The sequence below is a fragment of the Equus przewalskii genome, chromosome 19 (genome assembly GCF_037783145.1).
Source record: "Equus przewalskii isolate Varuska chromosome 19, EquPr2, whole genome shotgun sequence".
NCBI lineage: Eukaryota > Metazoa > Chordata > Mammalia > Perissodactyla > Equidae > Equus > Equus przewalskii.
The window spans coordinates 36,589,601-36,615,165 of NC_091849.1; the positions used below are offsets into that span (position 1 = coordinate 36,589,601).

The 25,565-nt window shown below is 51.9% G+C and overlaps 1 protein-coding gene and 1 long non-coding RNA gene across 7 annotated transcripts; one reads left to right on the top strand and one right to left on the bottom strand.

The window, feature by feature from the left end:
* Positions 1-775: 775 nt before the first annotated feature.
* Positions 776-22,052, bottom strand: BNIP5 (BCL2 interacting protein 5). 2 transcript variants are annotated; one of them, XM_070584465.1, is made up of 12 exons: positions 21,784-22,048; positions 14,094-14,716; positions 13,010-13,129; positions 11,431-11,495; positions 10,961-11,201; positions 9,785-9,916; positions 8,636-8,697; positions 8,094-8,334; positions 7,099-7,230; positions 6,122-6,186; positions 4,474-4,731; positions 776-2,847 (listed from the first exon to the last, which is right to left on the bottom strand). In XM_070584465.1, exons 1-12 carry the CDS (start codon positions 22,011-22,013, stop codon positions 2,812-2,814), a joined length of 2,205 nt encoding a protein of 734 aa, XP_070440566.1. In that variant the 5' UTR covers positions 22,014-22,048; the 3' UTR covers positions 776-2,811. The 2 variants fall into 2 exon arrangements, with proteins under 2 accessions (XP_070440566.1, XP_070440567.1); XM_070584466.1 differs by lacking the exon at positions 9,785-9,916 and having other exon boundaries at positions 21,784-22,052.
* LOC139077305 (uncharacterized) lies at positions 4,615-18,289 on the top strand. Of its 5 annotated transcripts, none has more exons than XR_011529705.1 (4): positions 4,615-4,749; positions 5,192-5,251; positions 15,084-15,144; positions 16,576-18,289. It is a non-coding gene; the product is annotated as an uncharacterized lncRNA (long non-coding RNA). The 5 variants fall into 5 exon arrangements; XR_011529701.1 differs by lacking the exons at positions 15,084-15,144; positions 16,576-18,289 and adding exons at positions 8,285-8,386; positions 9,043-9,330; XR_011529702.1 differs by lacking the exons at positions 15,084-15,144; positions 16,576-18,289 and adding an exon at positions 11,895-12,386.
* Positions 22,053-25,565: the final 3,513 nt, after the last annotated feature.

The window sequence follows — 25,565 nt, forward strand, 5'->3', positions numbered from 1 at the left end:
AGTGTTGCCTTCCCCAGGGAGTCACTGGAGGGACTCATGTGTTGTCTGAGAGAGGGAAAGGAAGGCCTTAGATGCCTCTGAGTGGAGACCACAATTTCTGGACCAAAACCAGGCTCTGTGTTTTGTCCATTTTTATCCTGGTTCAGAGTGATGGAGTTTGGGCACCAGAGTTGAGGGACTAATAAGACAGATGATATAGAATCACGATTGGCCCAGATTTTCCTGGACATACAATTAACTGTCCCCTTGAAAATCACAGAGTTGTAGAACGTCAGGTCTAAGAGGGCAAGTGTCTTGTCTCCAAGGTCATCAGCCTGTGGGCAGCGGGACTAAAACCCAGGTCCCACGGTGCCCAGAGCAGGGCGTTTTTTTTACTGCCTCATCAAGTTGGGTCCCCAAGGAAGGCACACCTGGAGATCATCCGGAGAAGACCCCACACTCCTCCCGGCAGGAACAACGAGGCTGACCTCACAGCCTTGCAGACACCAGGCTGGCCTGGATGTGGCAGGTGGGCCCCCTTGTTGCTTCCGTTGTGAATAATCCAGGTCAGACCATTGTACTAGTCGGTTTCTTTATTTGCTTAAATAACACAGTACAAAAATGAGACAGACGCCAGCATCGGGAACTCATACCAAACACTCATACAGCTTAAAGAACATCATTCCAAATAAGAAAATACAAACAGAAGTTTCCTGACCCTCATTTCAAAACTGATTCTGATCCTTCACGTTTGGCACTGTGCTCCTGACCACCACCTAAAATAAATCCATAAATAGCTCACCTCTCCTCCACTTCTTAGAAGCAGCAATAACCCTAAATGGCTTTTTAAACATGCTGAGTTGCACTTCCTAAAACTTTGCTTCCGGTTTGAAGCCGATCCCATCCTTAGACGGGGCCTCTCTGCCCTTGGCTTCTCCCCTCCCAGTCCTGTCCTCCGGTGCCCGCCACAGGTTCAACACAGCAATACAATGTCCACCGGGGGTAACAAGATCGAGTTTGCCATCCAGGTTTTAACACCCTCTCCCCTATGGCCTTGTCTTCCAGGCAATGTTAAGGGCTATGTTCATAGCCCTGTCAGACGTGTATATAGACAGCAGGCACAGGGCAAATTGTCCACCTGAATCAAGTCATTGAAACTGTTCAGCTGTGCAGAAGGCAGAACTTCTAGCAACCCACATCTCACCTTTGTGCAAAATCAAAAAGGAGCCCCTTTCTCAAGACACTTTACTGCCATCAGTTGGAATACCGTCATCATAAATCTATAAATCCACAATGTCTAGGAAGGGAATAGCACTTCCTGAGGCATGGTGCTCTTGAGCAGTGCACGCTGGTGCAACCACCCATGGTGATCCAGCTTGAAGCCCTCCCCCAGTTCCTGAAAACTACCCAGATTGTAGCTCTAATAAGAATAACAACATACACAGATATGACACCTTGTAATTTTCAGAACTCTTCACATTCATTTTCTCATTGACTCTTGGCAAAACCCCATGAGGTCAAAGAGGTACCAGGTACCACCTTCATTTTGCTGGTCATAGAATTATAGGACAGAAGGAAGTATTGTGAGAGACCAGGGACACCCAATCCATAGGGCTTCCGCACCTGAGGCCTACAGAGTCCTGGAGGCATCTGCAGACCCACATGGGCATTAAACACTGTTGGTTGACTGAATGAATTCTGCATTGCACGCAGATGTACATTTGTTTAAATGCATGTGCATGCTGGTGAGAGATTCAACAAAAATTTATTTTTAAAACTAACATCTGAAAACACGTCAGCAGGCCTTCCATGTGATAGTGGGCACATTTTTAGCCCCTGGGCATCAAGAAAATACACAATGATAAAAAAATAAATAAGATAAAGGATTTAATAAATATTTTATTTTTGTGCATGTGAGGAAGATTGGCCCTGAGCTAACATCTGTGCCAGTCTTCCTCTAGTTTATATGGGACACCTGCCACAGCACAACTTGTTGAGCAGTGCTGGGTCTGTGCCTGGGATCCGAACCTGCGAACCCCAGACCACCGAAGCAGAGCGTGTGAACTTAACCACTACGTCCCAGGCTGGCCCCTAGTAAGTCTTTTAAATGAAAGTAAAAACCAGGAGACTCACCCAAGGGCACATAAGTCAGCACAAGGGTGGCCTGAGATTGCAAGAGCCTTGACTCCTGGACTAATAATGCCTTTTGAGGTAACTCTCTCATTTCCTCCCTAACCCTCAAATTAGAGACAGAATCAGTGGTTGTGCAATTCCGGTTGAGACTAAGGCCTCCCAGGGAATGCCTGGTAGAATTGCCGGGATCTCAGGAGTTCTCCCCTTTATTCATTCATTCATTCATTCATTCATTCAGTGAGGACTTAAAGATTGCCTCCAGCTCAGAGGGGTGGGTGTATTTAGCCCCAGAGTAAAAGCAATCACTTCCTCTCCTTGGAGAGATTTCAGCATGATAGAGCCAGAAGGGATCCGAGGGTGACTAATCCAGCCCAGGATCCAAGGTCTGGAGAGGACAGGAGGCATGTGTAGGTTCCAGCAGCAAGTCTAAGGCAGCTCAGTGAGCGGAGCCCTGGCCTCCTTACTCCCAGTCCAAGGCTTATTTCTCCCAGCACGGCCTCTGCCTCCAGCTTCACAGAAGAACGCTCTGTGGATTCTGTCTTAACAAGCCCAGCGCAGCCTGGGCACAGGATGGCTGTCCCCTCTTCTGTTGTGTCTGTGAAGCATGGATTAGGACATCATGAAGCATCTTCAGGGTCTCCTGGCTAAAGCCACCAATTGCTTGGCTAGTTCAACGGAACTTGGGTGCAAGCACAGCTTTCAATCTGGACTTTGGATCTCAGGACTTGCAATGTTCTGGGAGGAAAAAAAATACATAGGTTTTAGCCATAGCCCAATTCTTTGTGGATCCCATCCTGATAACAACAGACTTCTCATTCACCCGTCGACACACCACACTAGCTCCCACCTCTGGGTCTTCGCTCATACAGTACCTCCTGCCTACAGTTTTCTCCTCACCTTCTTCCCATCTACAGCCTCCCCATCCTCAGAATCGGTGCTTGCCACCTCCTGAAGGCTCCCAGAACCAACTTGCTTCATTGACCTCCGTTACCACTAATTTGGCATTTAACTGACATTTAATTTTGTCATCAGTAAACATTCTGTCTTTTCCACTAGCAGAAGCTCCCCCAGGCCCTCATAGCACCTTGCACAGTTAGGCACACAGCAGGCTCTCAATATTTCTTGGTTGAATGGATGAGTGAAGTGAATGAATGAATGGTTAGTAAAATCAGAAGATGGAGTTAGGGCTACTGAGCATGTCAGAACTGTTTCTATAATATCCTTCGTAAAGAACTCAGGTCACTCCATAAGCTATTACCTAGCCCATCCTAGAGGGCAAACTATCTGTAACATCCCCATTCTCCGGGAGAAGACAGTGAGGCTGAGAAAAGGGAGGTCTAAGGTCACGAGGAGCTCCCAGCAGGGACACGAGCCAACATAGCACAGCATAGCACACTCGAATGACAAGGTACAAGCATCGTAAAATAAGACCAGCTTTCTCAAGAAACTCATCACGTGGCTTCTGAAAGTAATTCCGGGACAAGGAGACAGAATGTTTGTGATGGTGACATCATCGCAGTAAAGGTCTGGTTTCCGGGGGACCATCTAGATGTAGAAGCTCTGATCCTGTTTGTCCAACACCAACAGACAGAAATTTCATTCTTTAAAGTCACACCTTCGTTCAGTAGCATCTATGCTATAGATCTGGGTCAAACGTCTGTAAGCAGGTTATCTTAAGGGAATTTGAAAAGGGTGGAGAAAATTACTTTTCAGCGTCCACCAGAAAACATGAAAACTCAGATCTTTAAAAAAATCAGTGATGAGTATTCTCTCTAAAGGAAACAACGCAGAGCCTTCGGTGCGGTGGGGGTTACTAGGGAAAGCCTGCAGCAATCAGAAGAGTGACGGGGACACCAGGGGAGGCCCTACCCTTAGTCAATCTACCAAGGAAAGGTGGGGAAGGATGCCTGCTGGGAGCCTTCAACCAAACAGCCCACACGTCCTTCTCATCTACCTCCACCATCCTTTATTTGATGTGGAATCTTCCTCTCCTTTGCTATTCAAACTCTATGACAGTCTAGAATTGGGAAGCCAAGCAGCAGAACCCAAGAAATAAGAAGGAGGCAAGCTAGGATAGTGGCCAGTCCATGTTCCACACTGCTATCAACAGTATGAAAATGCACATACAGCTAGAGACCAGAGCCAAACGAAGAAGATGCTGATTAGTGAGTAGAGCCCATGAGGGTTTTGGAAAAGAAAAGGTCCCTGTGGTGTAGAATCATCTCAGAAGGCCTCAGCAAGGAGGTGGTGTCTGAGCTGGATCCCAACTCCTGAACTAAGGAGGGGAGGGGAGAGGACAGGAAGGAGGTCCTGTCATGCCCACAAGCCTGTTGTCACTTGTGCCATACTGCCCTTTCTCACCTGCGGGGCCTCCCCGTGTGGGAAGTGGGTGTAACTGTGGCAGCTGAAGTGTAGGCCCCTGAGGCTGAGGACGGTGTGGCTGTTGTTGCCAGCAAATGTGTTAGCCAAGCCAAAGGCAAACTGGTAGGATCCCTCGGCCAGGTTCCTGTGGGGCGCAGTGGACTGGGCCTCCCGGCTGCCCAGGGCAGCCGCCAGCTTTCTAAGGGAGGAGTCTGAGAGCTTGCAAGAATACCTCTTCAAGCTGGGGTGTCGCCCGATCTGGAAGCAGAAACGAAGGTGGGTCATCAGTGTTGCTGGCAGCTAGTCCCCTCTCCCGAGCTGAGCCTCCCCCAACTGCACACAGCCAGGCTGGGCACCTCAGTGGCCCGGGGATGGGTGATGAGCTCCCCCTGTTCCATTCCTCCACCCCCTCCCCACCTCTCAGAATCTGTTCTGCAAGGTCCAGCTCCGTGCAGCAGGACAAAGAGGAAAAAAAAGTGCAGGTCTTTGGACTCAGATAGGTGATGCTTCAATTGCATTGAGTAGCTGTGTGACCTCTCTGAGCCTTTGTTTGGTCGTGTGTCAAGTGGGAATAATAATATCCCTTCCCTCCCCCATTGTTGTTGCGGGGAGGGGGATTAAGTGAGGTACTTTATGTAAAATGTTTCCTGCAGAGTAGATGTTGGATGAATTTTGGTTCCTGACCTATACACCTCCTCTTCATACCTAAATGTTTTAGGTCAGCTTTCCCCCAGAGGCAGACCCAGCGACAAGGACTCAGGTGCAGCTCGAGTATGTGGTAAGCGATCCTGGGAACCAGTGATGGGGGAATGGAGACCGGGACAAAGATGGAAGGCAGCCCTGCAGGCAGGCAGCTGGAACCTAATCCCTTCACGGGCAGAACACACTCCTCGGAGTTATGCCCCCAAGGGTGAGGGAGCTGGGGTGTGTGTATACCAGCTCCCATCAGGCAGTGGCTGAGGGCAGCACCCGGGGAGGTGGACAGTGTTCATGCTGGCCTGCCATGTGGACTCAGGCAAAAGGATGCCGGCGATGGGAGTTGGGCTGGCGTGCACGCTGGCGGTAAGGGAGGCACCAACAGTGTCCCCAACACTGATTACTCATCCATGACTGTGCTCCCACTGACACCTCCTCACATGTGGTCTGCGTCTGTCTCTCCAAGCAGACTGTGAGGTTTTCAAGGGCAGGGGACCTTCCGTTATAGGCTATCTAGCAGGAGAGGAAAATCTAAAAGCTCGAAAGAATTGGAGCCCACATAAATGCTGAAGCATGTGCTGAGACAGGGAGAATAGAGAGTTGGCAGAGGACGAGATGAGCAGGACCGGGAGGCCGGACCAGGGGAAGGAGGTTTCCAGGGAGGTGGGCCATGCAAGGCGGATTCGCACTAGGGGAGCCACATGAGCTTTATATTGTTTTAAACTAACATTTATCTCATCTGCTACATGTCTGGCATTTTCCATACAGGCACTAAACTTTGTCAAGTAGATATTAATCCCCCATTTCACAAAAGAGGAAACCGAGACTCAGAGAGGTTGAAGGACACGCCCAAGGTTGTCTAGATGCAAAGATGGGGATTGAACTCCGGTATCAGTCATGGGTTGATGAGGCCCCCCCAGGGTTGACCTTGGGGAGACCAAGCAGTCCTCACCTCCTCCCCCAACTGGCCACCAGCTTCCTGGAGAAGGGCCACCAGCTTCTGGACGATCAGCTCCTCTAAGGAAAATAAAGAAGGATTGAGGGACTGTTGACAAGTTCTGCAACAACACATCCATTGATGACAGATGTATTTTGTCTCTAAAACACAGCACACAGATTGGTTATGAAGGGCAAAGAAAAATCTTCCCCTAAACCAGGGCTGGAGCATGAGAGCTGCATTGGGGTTTGCTTTATGGAAAGAAAGGGGCTTTGGCCTGCTGAGCCTCACCTGCTAAACCTTACCACAGCTCCGTTTGACGGATGGGGGAACTGAGACCTCCCAATGTCCCTTATCCAGAGTTCAGAGGAGTGTGGTCAGGGATGGGAGCTTGGACCAGGAGCAGCTAATCAGGACGCAGGGAGGGGAAACACCGTGGCTGCTGATGCTGGGGGAATGTGCCCATCGACCTGGGCTATAAACAGCCATGCGCAAGTGGCCGTTCATACCAAAAGTCAATTGCAAATATTCAGGAAATTCGTGGACCCATTGTTGTAAACTGTTGGCAGCTTGAAATTGGCCATGGTGAGAATATTTATACCACAGAAATCTGCAAATACTACAAATCAGGGCTCCCCCACCCCACACCAGCCTGTTTGCCAGTGCACATCTGGGGTTCTGAGACCCAGAGCAAGCTAAGGATTTTGCATGAAACATTCAAGCAAACGGATGGGGAGGGGGTGGCGTGAAGTCACATCCCACAGGATAGACAGGTGTCTCCACCTGAAGAAGGCTCTCGCTGCAACCCTGCCCCCCCCCCCCCCCAGCCCCTGCTGAAAGGCCAGTCCCGTCTCCTTGCTGTCCCTCTAGAACCTCCTGGAATATTTGTCAGCTGCCCTCCCAGTTCCCTGCTGGGACTCAGCCTGTGAAATCCCTGCCAAAGGGCAGCCCCAGGCAGCCATTGTCGCAGGTGAGAGCAGGGTGGTACTAACTAGATTCAGACGCTCCATCCGGCTGCGGTCCCCCTTCTGGCTTGTGGCTTCTGGCCTGGGAGGGTGCTTCTGAGGACCGAGCTGGACCCCCTTCTGCAGGCGAGGACTCCTGGAACTCGAGGTCCTCCAAATCTGAGGGCAAAAAGGAGTTGGCCTGGGTGTGTTTTGCACCTGTCTTGAATCCGCAAGCACATCGCTGAATCCAGGTTCTGATGAGAAGCTGTTCAAAGGCACTGGCACCAGAGGGGTCCTGGCTTCCCAGGCTCCTGGGTAAACCCCCAGCGCCCCTGGAGCCACCTCAGAGGAGTTCACAGTGCTCTTTGCCCCCTCCAGAAATCTCATTCTTCTTTCTTCACCAACCCTCTCTGCCTCCTCACAGTCTGGGAGGAAAACAAGCAGGCCTGCCAACAGGTCCCACTGAGTGGACCCACTTCCCGTTTAACTCTGCGAGGCTTTGCCGAGTCACTTAGCCTGTCTGAACCTCACTTTCTCCATCTGTCAAATGGGAGTATGAGACTGACCTCCCAGGGTTGCGAGCAGGTTCAATGAGATAACATGTAGTAGGCACTCCGTAAATGTCAGGGGAATCATTGCACACCCGTGGTCCCCACACTTCGGAGGAGTGAAAAAGCAGAGGTCCAGGCCATACCCTCCTTCATCAAACCTGGGTGTCTGTTTTTCTATCAGCTTTCCAGGCGATTCTGAGGCACTTATCTGATGAACAGATGCACCGCTCTCGTACTGCCTTTGTTTTCAAGTGTTTATGTGTGCATGTATGGGGGTGAGGGCGTGTACTGTGAGTGGTGGCTCCTGCTCACAACCAGCCCCTCTGTCCTCTCCACAGCGCCCCGCCCCCCCCCCCCCAACATCTCCCGTCTCTGCTCAGAGCAGAAAGCAAAAGTCAAGACTGAACTCGACACCGCACAGCTGGCCCTGGAGGAATCCTCGGGGCCAGAGGCAGCCTCTGTTACCATGGCAACACCAGGCCTGCTCACCGAGGCTGCTGGAGCTGGAGGGCCGTTGGCCCCCAACACACAGGGGCAGAAAGCTGGGCCTCTTGGGCGGCCGGGACTCCGGGCTGGCAGCATGTGCAGCCCCTGCTCTCTTGGGCTCCTTGAAGCCATATTTCTTCTGAGAAAAGGCTCTTCTGAAGTTGGACTTTTTCTCTTGGGATTTCTTTCTGCAGGCTAGGCCCAGGTTTTCTACAGCCACCTCTGGCTGCTGGACTTGAAGTTGCTGTGGGGGAGATGAGCGAAACTGAGTCAGGGCCCCCGACTTTGAGGAGAAGGCAAGTGAGCTGGGGAAAGAGACCAACATCCTCTGAAACAAACGGAGGCCCCCCTGTGGGCTGAGGGTGCGGCCCAGGGAGAAGAGCAATGGATGCTCTGAGCCGAGGAGACAAGTGCAGCCCACAGGGGTCAGGGCAGGCTTCCGGGAAGATGCAGAATTGGGGGAGGGGAAGGGAAATTACTGTGCCAGGCAGGGGTGGGGTGTCCAAAGTGAGGGTCAGGGGCCACATGGGGCACATCCTCCTCACCTTCTCTCCCTCCTGCTCCTCCGGGTCTTGGAGTAGGGCAGTGATCTTCTGGGTGAATTCTCCTGAAAAAGATCAAAGGGGCCGCTTACACTTTCGTGCTGAGAAAAGCTTTTCCACAGTCAGGTTTCATTTCCTAAGGCCCGGTGTCTCCCTGGGTCATTCTGACAGGCGCTAAGGAGGTTGCATTTGCGGTTGTCCCCGTACATGGGACCCCCATGGACCCGCAGAGGAGGCCTGAGGGCAGAGCTGGTTTCATGGGAACATAGTCACTCATCCTCTCACCAGCTTAGATGGGCCCTGCTAGGCAGGAGGAGCACAGACAGGCCCCTGCCTCCAGGAGAAGGTGTCTCAAGGCCACCTGGAAAGGCCTGGTCCCCACAAGTCCCCAAACCTTCCTTCTCCTCTAGGTACAGCAAGAGCCCTTCTAATTCCCTTCAAGGCACGTTTTCTGTGAAAAGCGAACCAGGCAGCATGGACGTGGAGGAAGCAGACTTTTAAAAGCATCTTCGCACACAGAACTGAGAGTGATTCCGTGATCCTAGATTTGGCTCTGCCGGTGACGAAATAATAACAATAGCGACGGCAGCGACCATTTCTGGAGCTTCTCCCCTACGGCCCCTGCCCCCTTCTCCTGAGGCTCTCTTCTCAAGCTGGGCTGCCTAACAACAGTAATAATAACCATCACTGGCAGCTAACATTTATCAGCTGCGAATGGGCACTGCTCTAAATGCTCTAGGAAGTAGGGACTATTATTATTCTCCCCATTTTGCAAATGAAGAAACTGAGACCAGAGATGAAGTACTGTGTCCAAGCTCACACAGCTGGGAGAGGTCGGAGCCCAGGCCCTAAAGTCACACCCTCTCTGAGCCCTTGCCACGGGCCAATGTTGCCCTCCATTTCCCTACGCTGGCCCCACCATGGAGGGCGCCACCACTATGGTGGTTTTACAGCCAAGGCTCAGACAGGTGAAGGAACACAGGCCAGCTCGGAGCCTGTGCTCTGGGGCCCTAGCTGCCCCCCACAACCGGCTGCATTCAGAGGCACGTCAGGACAGGCCACTGCCAATCTTTGGTTCAGTTTCTCTTCTGCAGGTGGAGGGGTCAGGCCAGACAGGTTCCAAGGGGCCTCAGGGGAAGGGGGGGTACTGACGGGATTCTGTGTCTCCGTCCACCTGCGAGTCCCCTTCCGGTCTCCAGCTTCCTGCGGGCATGGAAAGCTCGAAGGGACTTGGACCGCCGACATCTGTAGACAAGGCCTCTTGAACTTCAGGTTCTTCCATGCCTGAGAAGCAAGATGAAATGGGGGGTGTGTTTCATCAGGCCAAGGGTGTTACCTCCTGCACAGAAGTTAGCAGAGCCTCTAAAGTGCCTTCGAGGCTAGAGTGCGCCAAGGCCTGGTGGGGTGGAGGGGAGCTGGAGGGGGGGGCGGGCGGGGCTGGGGCTCGGGCTTACTGGCCCAGACCAAGCTCTGTTATCCCTTTGCACTTCCACTCAACTGGCTTTCCTAGGTTTTGCTCCCCACACCTCCCTCCCCTGGCAACCTCGTCCCTCTACCATCTTGGCTTGATCCTCGAGTGGGAGAGTGGATGCCTGATCCCACGGTACGAATTAACACATCACGTCCAGAATCCCGCTGCGTGAAAACATTTCCCCTTGTGGCCTGAAAGTCCACCACTCGTTCTTGCCCCCTCCTTTTTAAAATGTAAGTTCCCCTGGCCAGGTGGGCCTGCCAGGTTCTTCCTCCCGGACAGCCAGAATGACCCTTTCTCCCTCTAGCTCTGTCTGGCTCCCTCATTGACGAGCCATGTGACCTTGAACACACTGTTTCACCTCCCTGAGCCTCAGTTCCCTCATCTGTGAAATGGGGATAATAATACCATAAAATGGCTGTGGGGACTGATGGAGATATAGATAGGCACCCGGGAAGTGTCTTATTTTACAGGCGAGGAGAATGAGGCGCAGAGATGGGGAAGGACATAGAAAGTACAGCTCACCACCCACGTCTCCTGCCTCCCAGGCTCCAGTTCCTTCCTGCATTTGCTACCCCCCGCCAGGGCATGGAAGCTGAGGCTGCGGTGGGGGAATTCCCAAACACAATTTCCATCGGGGGCTTAGCTGGGTTGCCTCAACCTTAGTGAGCTGTCGAGTGTGGAGGTGACCTGCTGGCAGCCCATCCCGCCTCCCCACAGCCCTCCCCACAGCGCTCAGGGTAGAGCAAAAGTCAGAACAGGGAAGGCAGCTCTTAAAATGGCCAATTCCAGCCCTGGGGAAGGTTCCGGAGCTGGAGGCAGCCACAGTGTTGCTATGGTAACGGCAGTCTGCTCACCAAAGCTGCCGGAGGTGGAGGGCCGTTGGCCCCCAACACACAGGGGCAGAAAGTTGGGCCTCCTGGGCATCCGGGACTCTGCACTGAAAAAGTCTGCAGCCCCGGCTCTCTTGGCCTCCTCGGAGCCGTGCTTCTTAAGAGAAAAGGCTCTCTTGAGACCAGACTTCTTCCTTTGAGATTTCCTCCTGAGGGCCGGTGATGGATTTTGTGGAGCCGCCTCTAGCTTAGGGCCTTGAAGTTGCTGTGTGGGAGATGAGAGAAACTGAGTCAGGCCCCGATCTTGAGGAGAGGGGACAGCTCCCCAAGAAGCAAGTGAAGAGCGACCAAGTAGTTCAGAGGGGCCCAGACAGGAGAGGCGACAGAGCCTAGAGCAGGGGAGCCCTGAGGCCCAGGAGGACAGGTGGGCTTGAGCAAGGAGGGGGAGAAGGCGGCGAGCCCCTGGGGGTCTACGCAGACGGTTTGCTCCTCACCTCTTCTTCCCACTGGTCTCCCACTTTCTTGAGAAATTCCACTATCATCTGGATGCAAGCATCCTCTGGAAGAAAGCAAATGCCCCCAGTTAATCCTTCTAGATGCACAGAGAACTCTTTCTAGTCACTGTCTTGGGCTTCTGAGACCAACGTGGGCCTTCTGTATTGAGTAAGGGTCCGCTTAAAACAGCTCCTTAGGCCAAGGAGGGGGGGAAAGCACCACATCCTGGGGCTGGTCCTTTTGAGAGAGGATTAGAAAGGTCCACAGGGAAGGGTACTGGGCCGAAGCATGAAATTTTATGCAGGAAATTTCAGGTCAGCCCTTCATGCATTCCACTTGGGCCCCACTGTTCTTTTGAACTTTACACATCGACGAATATCTGCTTTGGGTCAGGCAAGCTGTGTGATCTTGGGTAAGTCTCTTAACCTCTCCGGGCCCTCTTCTCTTCCCCTGTGAAATGCAGATCATAATCCCTGTCTTGCTTCCCTCTGAAGCTGACAGGCCGTCGAATGAGGGACTGTGCCTGGAAATACTTTGCAAATCTCATGCTGATCGTGCAACCTGGTTAATTCCAGTGGGGGAAATGGCGGAGACCTGGCCTAAGGTGGAAGACGGAGGGACCCCAACAGGCAGGACATAGCCAGCCTGCCGCGATGGCGCCTCCACCACATATCAAATCTTTACAGAGAAGCCACGAACAACAGAAATGGTTTTCTTCGACACCCCGGTCAACCTATCCAAAGACGATGAGCCTAGAGTGGCCTCTGCTGGTTGCCCGCTGATCAGTTTAGGAGCAAACACACTTGCTTCCCTGTTCCCAAGCTGTCTGCAGGGGTTTTTTCACCCCTCACTCCCCTCCGTCACTTCTCTCTCATTTAAAAATCCTGTTTCGCTTCTATTCCTTGAGAACAGAATTAGCATGTAAAATAAACACCCTGCAGAATAACCAGTTAAATGCCTTTTAGCTATTCCTTGACAGACACATAGCTCCTCCATTTTGTATCTTTTATAATATGCCCATTCTTTATTGGAATTAGATTAATAGAACATTACCCATTTTATTAGGAGCAATAACAGTATGGTGGTTGTGTATGAGACTGTCTTTATTTCTTGGGGATGCATGCTTAAGTATTTAGGGATGAAGCGTCATTTTACTTAAAAATGGTTCAGTAACAAAATTATACGCACATACACAAAGCAAATATGGCCAACTGTTAATAATTGTGAGTATATGAGTATGCCTTGAACTATTCTTTGCACTCTTCTATATATTTAAAAATATAAATATAAATTCCATATTCCTCTATTCTATAAATTTAAAAAGACTTCTAAAAAGTCCCATTCTCATGAACACATAAGGCAGGAGCATTTGCCAGCAGCCTTTCTGATTCCTGAGAATCCCTTCAATAAAACTCCAAAATAAGGAAATGTGACGAGAATCAGCAGAAGGAGCGAGATCAGTACACGCATTTTGAGAGCGACCACGCAAGGTCTTAGCGGTCAAGCAGAGCCATCTGCCTCATTGTAACAGCCACCCCAGCTGCAGGCAACAAGGACACTAAGTAGATTCTGACTCACGGTCAGGCTGTGCGAGATCCTCTTCCCGCTGGCGACCTGCGTCCTGGGAAGAAACCTCGGAGACTCCAGCACCCTCGCCTTCGATGCACAAGGACCAGTGGAGATCAGATTCCACCCCACCTGGAACAAAGATGAAAGCAAATGTGTGTGGGTGTGTGGGTGTCAGTGCCATTCTTCTGACCTTGTTAATCGACACAATAAAACAGCGCCTGAGCCACAGCAGGACTGGCACTGCTGCAGCCAGCTCTAGCCTCAACCAGAGCATCAGAGACCCGCCAAGATTTCAGTTTGAAGAGGCTGCCTCAACCCAGACATCCTTCTCCCAACCCCCAAAATATCCTGGATCTTCCTTGGGTCTCTTCTCCCCATTAAAAACATGCTGAGTTTTGAGTGCTACAGGGCAAAGCTCCATCCTTTTCCAGGTGCCTGTGGGGCACCCAACTCCAGGACTCTAGAGTCAGAATAGGAAGGCACCTTGGGGACCAGCTCCCTCATTTTGCAAATGAGGAATCAAAGGTTCCAGAGAGAGGAAGCAACTTGCTCAAGGTCACACAGCAAGTTTATTCCTGACAGAGCCAATTCTAGAACGAAGATCTAGAACCAAGACCCCAGCCACGGGCTCTTTTTACTTCCCAGCATCCACCCCCAGGCCTCACATATGGACTAGTCGGGGGGTAGGGCTTCCCTCCTCTCCTCCCTCCCTGCCTTCCCATTTCTCCCTGGTCCATCGTCCTGGAAATAGAGTACTTAACAATAACAGCTGTCCTTTATGGAGCGCTTTCCATGTGCCTGCTCCGGGCCACGGCCACCCCATGAGACGGCAACTGTTATTATCTCCATGTTATCCATGAAAAAAAATGAGGCTCAGAGAGGAAAGTCACCAGCCCCAGGTCACACAGCTAGTGCATGGGCGGTTTGACCTCAAGCTCTCAGCCACTGTGCCATTCTGCCTCAAAGGAATTTCCCAGTGGTGTTGTCCCTGACAGTCCCCTCTGTTGAGAGGTCTCAAGAGCCAGCTTATAGCACCCTAGCCCTTGGGAGTGGAGTGGTGGGATTACTATAGAAACGGGCACGGTCTGCTCACCCCCACGAGCTGAGCCCAGGTCAGCCTCCTCGGGCCACACGGCAGCAGCCATCGCGGGCAGTCCTGCCTCCCAGCCTCCCACCTCCTGCTCTGGGGGGCCCCTGGCTTCCTCGGCAGAGCGTTTCTTGTGACCGTGTTTCTTGCGGCTGGCCTTCCTGTCGTGGGCTTTCTTCCTGGAAGCCAGCTCCCCGGGTGCTTCAGGGGTTTCCGCGGGCTGCGGGGGGCCATCCTTCCCCTTCGCCCTCCTGCTGGCCTTTTCTTTGGGCTCCTCGAGGCCTGTCCTCAGGAAGATGTTCAGCAGGGTCTTCAGCCACCCCTGCGGGGCCCACCTCTGGGCCTTGTCCTTCTTGGAGTCCTGCGGAGACCTCTGCTCTCTGGGGAGGAACTCCTTGCTCTCCTCCGGGCTGAGGGCTGTAGCTGTGGCGCCCTGAGCCTCCGCAGCCGGGGCTGGGCTCTCGGGGCGTCTGGCCCCTTCGCTGGCCGTCCGGCGAAGTGCCCTCTTGGAGGGGGTGGCAGGCAGGGAGAGGCACCGGCAGTCCCACGTGTCCGAGTCCCTCCTGGGGTCCCGTGTCCTGTCCAGAGACCCTGCTCTCCTCCTCGGGCCCTGCGGAGGCTCCATCGTGCTGCAAGCAAAACAAACAGCTCCCTTAGGACAGGCCACCAGGCGCCGCCCGGGCGGGCCGCCCCCCCCACCACCCGTCCACCCTGTCCGTCAGGGCGAGCGAAAGCCACTCAGCGCTGCCGTCTCCCTTCAAGTCCTCGACAACCTGGGAGGGGGTGTCCCTTGTCCCCATTTTCCAGAGGAAGAAACGGAACTGCGGGAGGTCACACCCCCAGATCCACAGCCGGGCCGCGGCTCCCCGGGGCCTCCAGCCCCGCCAACACCTTGACTTCAGTCCCCGAGCCTGACTGCAGGGACCCTGGACCTCCAGAACTGCAGTAACGAAGTCGGGCTGTTCCCAGGCCACTGAGCTTGTGCCTTTGTTACAGAAGCGACAGGAAACGAATGCAGCCGGAGCAGGAGGCCCAGTCCTGCCCCTCGGGACTTCAGGTAGCTTTTCTGGCCCAGTGTCCCCCTCTGAGACAGGCCGAACACCTGCCTGCCCATCTCCCAGGCTCTTAAGAAGGTGACAGCTCAGTCAAGGGCACTCTCTTTCTCCAGTTGCTCAGGCCAGAACCGTGAAGTGGTCCCGACTCCCCTCTTTCTCTCACTCCTCGTCTGGTCCTCAGCAAAGCTGGCTGCCTCACGTCCCTGTCTCGAGCTCGCCAGGCCTCCCGCCTCCTCCACTGCCGCCTGGTCCAGGCCTGTCCCTGCTCACCTGCACCGTTGCGGGAGCTCCCAGCTGCTCTCCCTGCTCCACCCTTGTCCTCCTTCCTGTGATTTCTCCCCTCAGCAGCCACAGGGCCTCTACAACACGAGGTAGAGCATGGCGCTCTCCTGCCTCCACGGCTCCCTTTTCACTCAGAGTCAAAGTCAAAGTCCTTACGATGGCCGGCAAGGCCCCACGCGACCTGGCTCCATTACCTGTCCCGTCACCTCTCACTCACTCACTCCACTCCATTCACACAGCCCTGCTTGCTGTCCCTCAGGCCCACTCAGCCTCAGGGCCTTCACGCCAGCTGTTCCCTCTTTCTAGAACATTCTTCCCCTAGACAGCCTTATGGTGTGTTCCCTTACTTGCCTCAGGGCTCTGCTCAACTGTCACCTTCCCATAGAGGCCCTCCCTATGCACCCACATCAGCACCCCCTCCTCTCTTAACTTACCACACCATGTTTGTTCATTGTCTGAGTCTCTCTCCCTCCCCTTTGCCTGTCTTGCTAGTTCTCGAATCCTGAGTGCCCAGAACAATGGCGGCACATCACTGACATCAGTTCTTACGAAACAAATGAATAGTGTATTACACACACAGTCAATGGTCCAATACAGAAGGTGTCTCTGGACGTATAGTTAACATACAATAAACGTATCTGGACCAGTCCCATCTTAGAGCAGCAGGGACCCTTCCGGTCTGCATCCAGGATGAAGCAGCTGCCCATGGAAATGACAGATGAACTTCCCCCCCCACCCCCAAGTCCTGGGCAGCGTTTGAAGCGGGCTGCAGTGTGGGCAGGTCATCTGTGTGCCTTTAATCTGAAATTCTTGGGGCTTTCCAACTTTTCCAAAGTCGTTCAGAAACCCTTCGCCCTTTGGTGGAAGTTAAAATAAAAATAAACCATGGTTTTGAATCCCAAACCTGAGCTCCCAGAGATTCCTGTGGAGTTCAGATTTGTGGATTGCCTACTCTAATCTGTAATTACAGACTCACCAGGCATTTACTAAGTATTAAGGAATGCGTTATGTATTTATGTATGAATTATGCATGTATTATGTATTTACATCACATCTCCTGCATTTACCAACTGATTCTTTTACTTTAAAATGCACTGTATTACTATGTCCAGCTTAGAGGCAAAAATAAGAATCTATAGTTGTGATTTCAGATGTGGAGGATCCTTGTGAATGTGAGGAAGATACATAAAGAGAGAGAAGAAAGGGCCTGGGGAAACATGGAGAGATTTGAAGGTGACAGTGACATTCAGGATGCCTTCCCTCTTTCAAGCACGGTTCTAGGAAGAAAGGAGAGAGGTCATCGGCTGACACCGACACGTGGACAATCTTGCGGGAAAGCACAAAACGGGCCGGGGAGGAGGCAGGCAATTCAGAAAGCTTTATAGGTTGTTTAATGTTCCTTAAAAGGGACATCTGGGTTACACGCGAACTTCTAGCAACAGTCGTCTGTGCCTTACATGGGAATCAGTCGATGTTCTCGAAAGCCTCAGAGGCTGCTTGCGTTTGTGCTTCTGAAATACAGTGTGGGGTGGGATAAAGAGAAGAAATCATAGGAGAAAATGTTTTTCTTTCTTCTCATTTATTTCTTTTAACAAACATTTAGTAAGCATTCACTGTGCACCAGGAATTATGCTCGGTGCTAGGGAATTAACAATGAACAAGATGCAGGGTGTGCCCTCAAAGAGAATGCGCTGGTCTTCCAATGGGCAGGAGTGGGGACGTGAGTCAGCGGTGGTGACAGTAATGCTCTACTCCCCTGACATCTGCTCTCTCTTCAGTAGCACAGTCTTAAGAGAAGACAAATTTAGGTGGGAGGTCTATTTGATGTTAAGCTCCAAGTCAGCTGAGCCAGAAATATTTACTGAATGGTGTCAGAGTTCCTTGCTTTTTCCGTATGTTCCTGTGGGCAGGGCAAAGTGGATGGGGTTGGAAGAGAAGCTGTTCAAATAACAAAACCGCCAAACCAGCCGAACACACAGGACACCCTTATTCGGCTCAGCCCCTCATCTTCTTATGCTAACTTGGCTCAAGGGGGCCCATCGCACAGAGAGCCGGAGCATCCTTCCCCAGCTAATGGGAAGAGAGGCTCAGTAATCTTATACAAACCCGTCATTGCTATGGAAACGGTTTTCGCCACTGCCGATGGTTGCAGCGTCCTCCTACCGCATTCAAAGGACACTCTGTTACTTCTAATCAGAGCATCAGTATAATTCTGCCAGGCAATATTTTTCCATCTTGATGTTTTTTCAAGAAAACTGCCTTGATTTGGGCACTGCCTCCCTGGAGCAACAGTGCCTTGAGCCCAGAGGGTAGTGAGGGAGGCTAAGAAAAAGAGCCAAATGCAGCAGCTGCTCCAGCCCCAGAGAGGGAGAGGCGGGACGAGCAACGTGTGGCCTCAGCCATCCAAGAGGTTTCCCCCGTGAAGAGAGATTCCAGGACCTGCCGAGCCCTCCTAATCCCAAACCCAGTGACCTCTTCCTGTTCCTCATCGTCTCTCGAGATGCTGCAGCCTCTAATACCATGCCCACTTCCTTCTTCTGGAAACTCTCTCCTCTCTGGGCAACTGTGACCCAGCTTGGCCTGGCTCTCCTCCTACCTCTGACCACTCCTCCTCTGTAATGTCTCGAAGATTCTGTCTTCCAATGCTAGGCCCCGGGGTTGAGAGAGTGTGGCTGGCCAAGGAGGGCAAACCCAGCCGCCCCCAGGGAGTCACCCTGGAAGGTCCTCTCTGAGGCGGATGTGTTCTCAGACTTCTAAAGTCTCTACACTCTAGGAAGATTGAGTTTTAATATTATCCCCCGACACACACACGTGCACACTAAATTCTATGTGTGCTGAAATTAAATCCTTCCAGATTTTCTGGTTGCAAAGTTTTGCTTATTCAGAATTCATCAAAACAAGACTTTCTTTTTCCTCTCTTGTTTATCTTATTCTGGGCCCCTACTTTGCCTGGGGGTTCACCCACGTTCCACCTGACCCACAGGGAGTCCCACGCTGTCCAGGACCTGCTTGCTTCCAGACCTGTCACCCTGGGACAGCAGCTGACTTTCACTGGATAGAAGCCTGGCTGCCCTCATAAACTTCTTTATTGCCTTGGCAGAAGGTGGATTTCAGAGCAAAGTCCGAGTCTGCTCGGAAATACCCTAGTGATCGGCAGCTCACAGAACCTCTGGTAAGAAGTGACATTCCCTGGTGACATGCTTAAAAACACCAACAAGGTGCCAGGGGAAGCGCACAGAGCTGACCTTGAGTTACCGTGGAGCAGGAAGTTTGCCAGTTTTTCCCAAGCATGCTGCTGTTTTTAGTTTATTTTCTAAAGTGTACACTGACCTCATCTATATACTTATTCTCTGATTTCTTCCCCCGGCCGTATTACTCTGTAACCTCTCTGGCGCCATTTCACAGAGACACCTTGCCACTCCCTTCTCCACGCCTGTGGTTCACACAATCAATATTTAACAAAAAGCTGGTCACTCCAAGGAGGAGTGTGTGTGGCACGCATGTGTGGACCCAGAGTCAACCTACAGACACTCATTGCTGTAAACTGAATGTTTGTGTCTCCCCCCACCCCAAATTCATGTGTTGAAACCTAACGCCCAGCGTGATGCTATTAGGAGATGGGGCCTTCGGGAGGTCATGAGAGCAGAGCCCTCATGAATGAGATTAGTGCCCTTACAAAAGGGGCCCCAGGGAGCTCCCTCACCCCTTCCACCTTATGAGGACACAGAGAGAAGACCTGGTCTACGAACCAGGAAGCCCTCACCAGACACCAACTCTGCCAGCGCCTCAGTCCCAGACTTCCAGCCTCCACAAGAGTGAGAAACAACATTCTGTTGTTTATAAGCCACCAGTCTGCGGGAGTGTGTTATAGCAGCCCAAACGAGCTGACACTGATGTGTCACAGAAATACACACATGTACACTATAAACCTATGTGGACCCAGAACGTCCTGTATTTTTCCCACCCCAAGGGTAAGGGAATAATTATTTATCTATTTACTGTCTGCCTTCCCAGTCTAATTCCAAGCTCCAAAGAGAGGACCCGAGCCTGCATGGTCCCCTTCCATGTCCACACTGCCTGGGAGGCTTTTGGTGTTTGTGGAATGAATAAACAATACACAGATACGTGCAAACACAGCTAGCTCACCCATAAACTGCCACATGGCGGTCAGAATGCCCTTCCATCCACATTATCTCACTTCATCTCGGCCACACCCTGTGAGTCAGAGGGGCCGGCAGTGGGGAATTGAGGCTCTGACGGTTAAGAGACTTGCCCACAGCCGAGAAGAGGAGAGAGTTGGGACTTGAATCCACTCCTCTGGATTCTGAATTATTTCTTCTCTCTCCTACACCAAGTGGCCTCCCGTAAATATAGACACACACATGCAAGGACTTCCAGGTGAGCGAATCTGCTATTTCACACTGAGAGAGATAACCACAGCCACACACATGCCCACCGTGACCTGCACTCTCGGAGTCATGTGTTTACGTGTGCCCAGGTATAGACACCTGCACCTCAGAGGCAGATTGCAAACACGACGCGGGGCACACGGACCCCTTGGCTGGAAGCCAGTCAGGGGCTGGCGGGTCAAGTCTGCGCCCTGAACTCACGTTGCTTCTCCTTGGCACAGGTGGGCCCACGGGCACTCTGCACCCCCAGGGTGAGAGCTGAGCCTGTTGGAGCTCAAAGCCTTCCACTGGGGCTCCTGGGGTGATGCAGCTCACACTTCCCCACATGCAGTGTAATGAGGGGGGGCCTGGGGGGACCCCAACCTCCACTGGCAGCACTCGAGTCAAGGACAAGGTGGTCCTCTCTCCTCCTCAACACTGGACCCGTCCTGCTCCCATGCCCACCCCCCAGGTGTTAGATGGTAACAATTCAAGTATTCCTTCTTCTTGGTGGGGTCCTAACAGGTTCCCAGAGCTGGAGGGATGGGAGAAAGATCTAGCCCCTCCTCCTGTAGGACAAGACTCCTTTATGCCCCACTACCGACAGGCAGACTTGCAATCCCTGTTGGAATACTTCCCACAATGGGAACTCACCACCCTTTGAGGGAGAACGTTCCTCTGCCGGCCAGCCCGGATTTTAAGGAAAGTCCCCTTCAGACTGAGCTGACTCTGCTGGCGGCAACCCGTCACACCCCTGAGGAGAGGTCCCAGTACCCCTGGAGTCCTCTGTCTCAGTCCATCACCCTAAAGACTCAAGTCTCTTGGTAGTTCCTCAGATCGCATTGCTTCTAGACCCGTCCCCTGCCAGGACACCTCCCCTGGGTATTCCCCAGCTGGTCCTTGTTCACTTAAAGACACAAGGCCCAGGCCCAGACACTCCAGCCAGGGCCCGACCACAGCTGCACCCAGTGGCGTCTTTGCACAAAGCCTCAGCCCACAGCGGCATTTGAGCAGCCACATGGCACCATCGGAGGTGTCAGCTCTGCCTGGGCCGACCCACAGCTCCGTGTATCGGGCTGACTTTAACCATCTGCCTGTTCCTTACTGTCACCACACACACTTATCACCTCGTGCCTATTTTCCAAAAGGTCAGGGATTTGCATGTTTTGAGGATCTTGCACAACCCAAAAGAATGAACTTCCTAATGGGGGACCTGAGGCCCTGTGACAGCAGTGGGGCAGACTTGGGGTGGGGCAGTGGGGACGTCATTTACAAGGCTGGAGAACTCCAACACGCCCACCACTCCCCTCCATCCAAAACTAGAGTCTGTGCTCCGAGGGTGTCCCCACCGCACCCCACCCCATCCCCACCCCATCTGTCCTCCATCCAAGACCACAGGCAATGCAATGCTACAGTCCCCCTCAAATCCTGTCAGAGCAGCGAGCCACCAGAGCTCTTTTCATAAGATCTCCCTGTCCTCGGACTAGCTTCCAAGAACCTTAAAGCAATAGAACTTTACTCCAGCCAGACGTAAACATAAAACTTGTTCGTATGAAGCTTCCCTTTTCTACGTCCCTTCACATAAAGTCTATGACTTGCCCTCTACAGCATCTAATAGAAGAACGAGCAGAAGAGGTATGTAACGCTGTCCCCATTCTGCAGATGAGGAAACTGAGGCCCAAGGGAGAGCAGTTCCTTGCTCAGGGTTCTGGGCTAGTAAGCTGCAGGGCTGGGACCCAAGTTCAGAGCTTGTAAGTCCAAGTTACTTCAGAGCTGTTTGCGTGACACCCCATTGGGATCTGCTCTGTCTTTCTAGAGATGAAGAAACTGAGGCCCAGCGAGGGCCCAGGTAGAAGCAGAATTGGGGCTGGACCCAAGCGTCTGACTCCTAGGTCTACCCTCGTCTGAGGACCCGAAGATACCCCTACCCACTGCTCCAGCCCCCTAAGGAAAGAGTATCATTCAACCAACCTCGGACCACGAAAGTCACTCGCGTTCCAGGACGCTCTTGGGTGAACCTCCAGACCAGGGAGCTCTGCGTCAGGTACCCCCGCAGCGGCTGGGTACCACTCCCTGTCAGCTGGAAGTTGTGTCTGATGAGGAGCAGCAGGCCCAGCAATCCCAGAGAGAAGATGCTGCTGTTGCTGCTGCCAAGTCCAGAACGTCTCAGAAGATGCTTTGGTCATAGTATATATAATCATTATCTCCGAGGAGCTGAGCTCATGGGCAGCCAATCCAGGGCCCACCCACTACAGCCCCGTCCCGTCCAATCCCCAGGCTGCTTCCCGCTCCTCCAGCAATAGGAGGCTCACTCACCTCAGCTACCTGGGAAAAAAAGAGTTTCACTTGACAACTTCCTTATGACACCCAAACCCCAATGAGAAACCAATGCTCAGTAAACAACCTAAGGTCTAGCTGGAGGTAGGTCAGTCCACGGAACGAAAAACAAGCCCTTATGGGAAACGCAGGTGAGGGAAATGGAGGGGACGGTTTTACCACCTCCACACCCTCCCTCACTTCTTTCTGAAGGACTCCGAAGAGGGAGGGATCTAGAAACCGAGGTCATTGAACACGACCCATGTATTTCTTGATCTGGAGACAAAATTTGCAAAGAGAAGTTGGTAAGGAGCGTGTTTTCCAAATCCTGCTACCCCTGGGTAGGGTTGCCACGAATCTTGACAAAACATTGTAAAAAGTCTTAAAAACTCACATTTTCACTTTTCGTAGTGCCTGAATTTTTTTTTCTTTTTTTTTTTCAGAGAGAGTACATACATGTTTATAATCAGAAAAGAAAAACTAGTTTTATTTAGACAAAAGGGAAAAATGTCAGAAATCTTGTTTTGGTTAGTTGCCATGGGGAGGCATTACAAGTCACAATTTCCAGAGTGTAAATATTTATTTATTTATAAGAAACTTCAAAAGTAAATGTTGAAATCACTGAGTTTCAAAGTCACCCAGACTGGAACCATCTGCCAGCTGTGTGACCTCCAGCTGGGGCCATGTCTCTGAGCTTGTTTCTCACTCAAAAAACGAGTGGGGAAAAAAAAAAAAAAAACGAGTGGACACCTCAGAGGGTTGATTGCAGGTCCAAATGTGATAATGCTTATAAAGAAGACAAGATCATTTGTGGAGTGCCAGGCACTTTTCTAAGTTCTTTCTGTGTATTAAGAGCGTCCAGTACCTGGCAAGTGCTCCATAAAGAGCCAATATTACACTGTTGGTAGCAGAGTTATTAACGCTTCATTCATTGTGTTGGCAAACAGGTTTTGGATCCAGCTGTGTGCCAGGCACTGTCTCGACACTGAATTTAGAGAACGGATTAGCCTGAGAGCCGACCCAGGCTTCAAACAAGGGTTAAATTATATCCCACCTTTTTCATCTGTTAACGAATCCATGTCTTCTTACCCACCTCCTCGGGCCCCGGGCACATCACTCGTGCTCCTTCTTGCTCAGAGGTGGATAAGCCTGGCCTGGCCCCGGCCCTCGTGGAGGTCACAGTGTGGTCGGGGGAGAGACCCACATACAGGAAGTCACAGAAGCCTGTGGAAGAGATTGGGGAGTTGCTGTTTCACGAGTGCAGAGTATCAGTTTGGGAAGATGAAAAAGTTCTAGAGATGAATGGTGGAGGCGGCTGCACAGCAATGTGAATGTCCTTAATGCCACTGGGCTGTAGACTTAAGAATGATTAAAATGGCACATTTTAGGTTATGTATATTTAACCACAATAAAAGAGATTAAACACAAAAACAGCTGGAAGAGGCAGCGAGCCGTGCGGGGCACGGTGCCGGAACGTACTCTGTGACCCAGTAACTCCAGCTGCAGGTATACATGATCACCAGTTCTCACCCGAGGGACAACCATCCTGGGGCCCTTGTGGGCATTTGGCACCTTCTCTAATCAGGCAGAAGGGCAACCCAGCCCTGTCCTCAGTGCCCGTCAAAGACCAAGCCTTGGATGGGGATCTGTGGACAGACACTGGCAGCTGCCTGTGGCCAGGGCCAGCTATGTAAAGAGTGAGGCCCAGAGCAGACTGAAAATGAAAGGCCCTTTGTTCAAAAAGTATTAAGAGTGTCAGGACAGAGACAGCAGAGCACGAAACCAATTTCAGGCTCTTCTGAGTGCGGGCCCTGTGCAACTGTACCGGTCACACGACCATGAAGAGGACTTTGATGGGGACAGTTCTCAACCAAGTGCTGTGAAGACAGATGACAGAGGAGGGAAGGGAAGATTGAGAGAGATTATTTTTTGAAATTTTTATTGAAGTATAACATACAGAAAAGTGCACAAATCTTAAGAATACAGCTTGATGAATTTTCACAAAGGAATACATCCACGTAACCAGCACCCAGGTTAAGAAACAGAGTGTTACCAGCACCCCAGAAGCACCCCTTCATGCTTCTCACGGGAACCTCCATCCTGGCTTCCAACAGCGTCGGTTGTTTAGCCTGCTTGGGGGCTTCATAGGAATAGGAATCAGACTGCGTGTTTTCTCTTACGTCTGGCTTTTTTCACTCTATTTCATGTTTGTGAGGTTCAGCCGCACTGCTGTGTGTCACTGCAGTTGTAAATTCTCAGACTGACAAAGCCACATGTCAGAGACGATGTGCGGCGACCAGAACTTTCATATGCCGCCAGTGGGAGTAAAAAGTGGTACGAGTACTTTGGAAATTTGAGTGGCGATATCTGCTAGAGCTGAATAGTCGCCCCGGCTGTGACCCAGCAATTCCACTCCTAGTACACACACAGCAGGAACGCATGCCCGTGCTCCCCACAGACAACACCTGGAAGAGTGCTTGTGTCAGCACTATTTGTCACAGGCAAAACCTCAAACGGTGGAACCTACTCAAATGCCCTAACAGTAAAATGAAGAAATAGTGGTATAGTCACAAAACGAGAGAGAATTTTTTTTCCCAAGAATCTGTATGTTTATTTGTCTAGAAAGACTGTTTACCCTCTTGTGTGGCCTAGGTCTGCAACACAGGGACACAGAAGATAAACGTGGTCTTGAGAGAGAATGAAGGCATCAAATTAAGAGAGGAAGGTAGAAGAGAGCCCCCTGGTCTTGGGAGCCATGTCGGGGTAGGGGAGTGGGGAGCTCTGAGTGACACAGTAAAGGGAACAGTTCTCTCAAGGGACACTCAAACCTGCCTGAGTTTCAAACCCCGATTCCCAGAAATCTCATCCCATCCCAGCAAGAATATTTGCATGATGGACATGAAGCCTGTGCTTTCGGTGATTCCCAGCAGCAAGGAGCCAGCGCGTGAACACGCCCTCCCTCCCCGGGCCACGCTCTCTGCCTCCACTGTGCCCGTTCCAGGTCCAGCCCCCACCCTGGGTTTGGGCCTCCCACCCACCGAGCTTCCTGGAGCGATGTCTTCTCCCCTCTCCTCAGTGAGGGGTACCTGAAAGGCTGTGACCTCACCCTTTCCCAAGCCAGGTCAGGACCCAGGACCGGAGTCCCTTGGCCAAAAGATAGTCTCAGAATATTCTTTTGGTTGCTGTGCAAAGCGGCTGAATTTAGGTCTTGTGCCTAAATGGCTCAATGAATCTCAATTCCCATTCACGCTCCCCTGCCTCAGGGACTTTTCCTGTCCCCCCAGTGTCTCCCAAAATCTCCCCTCTCTCAGTCATTCCTGCATCACCACTACAAGTGGGCAATTCAGGTGACCATCAGGATGGCATGGCTTTGAATTGGACAGAGATGCTCTGCCACCCAGCTCCTCATCCCCATGGGCTTATTAGTAACAGTAATA

Coding starts and splice junctions, on each gene's coding strand:
- BNIP5 (XM_070584465.1), bottom strand. CDS start 22,013: ATGATTATATATACTATGACCAAAGCATCTTCTGAGACGTTCTGGACT. Junction 8,698..9,784: donor GGACGGAGACACAGAATCCC/GTCAGTACCCCC, acceptor GATCTTTTTCAG/GAGAATTCACCCAGAAGATC. Junction 6,187..7,098: donor GGATGGAGCGTCTGAATCTA/GTTAGTACCACC, acceptor TATTTTCCTTAG/AGGAGCTGATCGTCCAGAAG.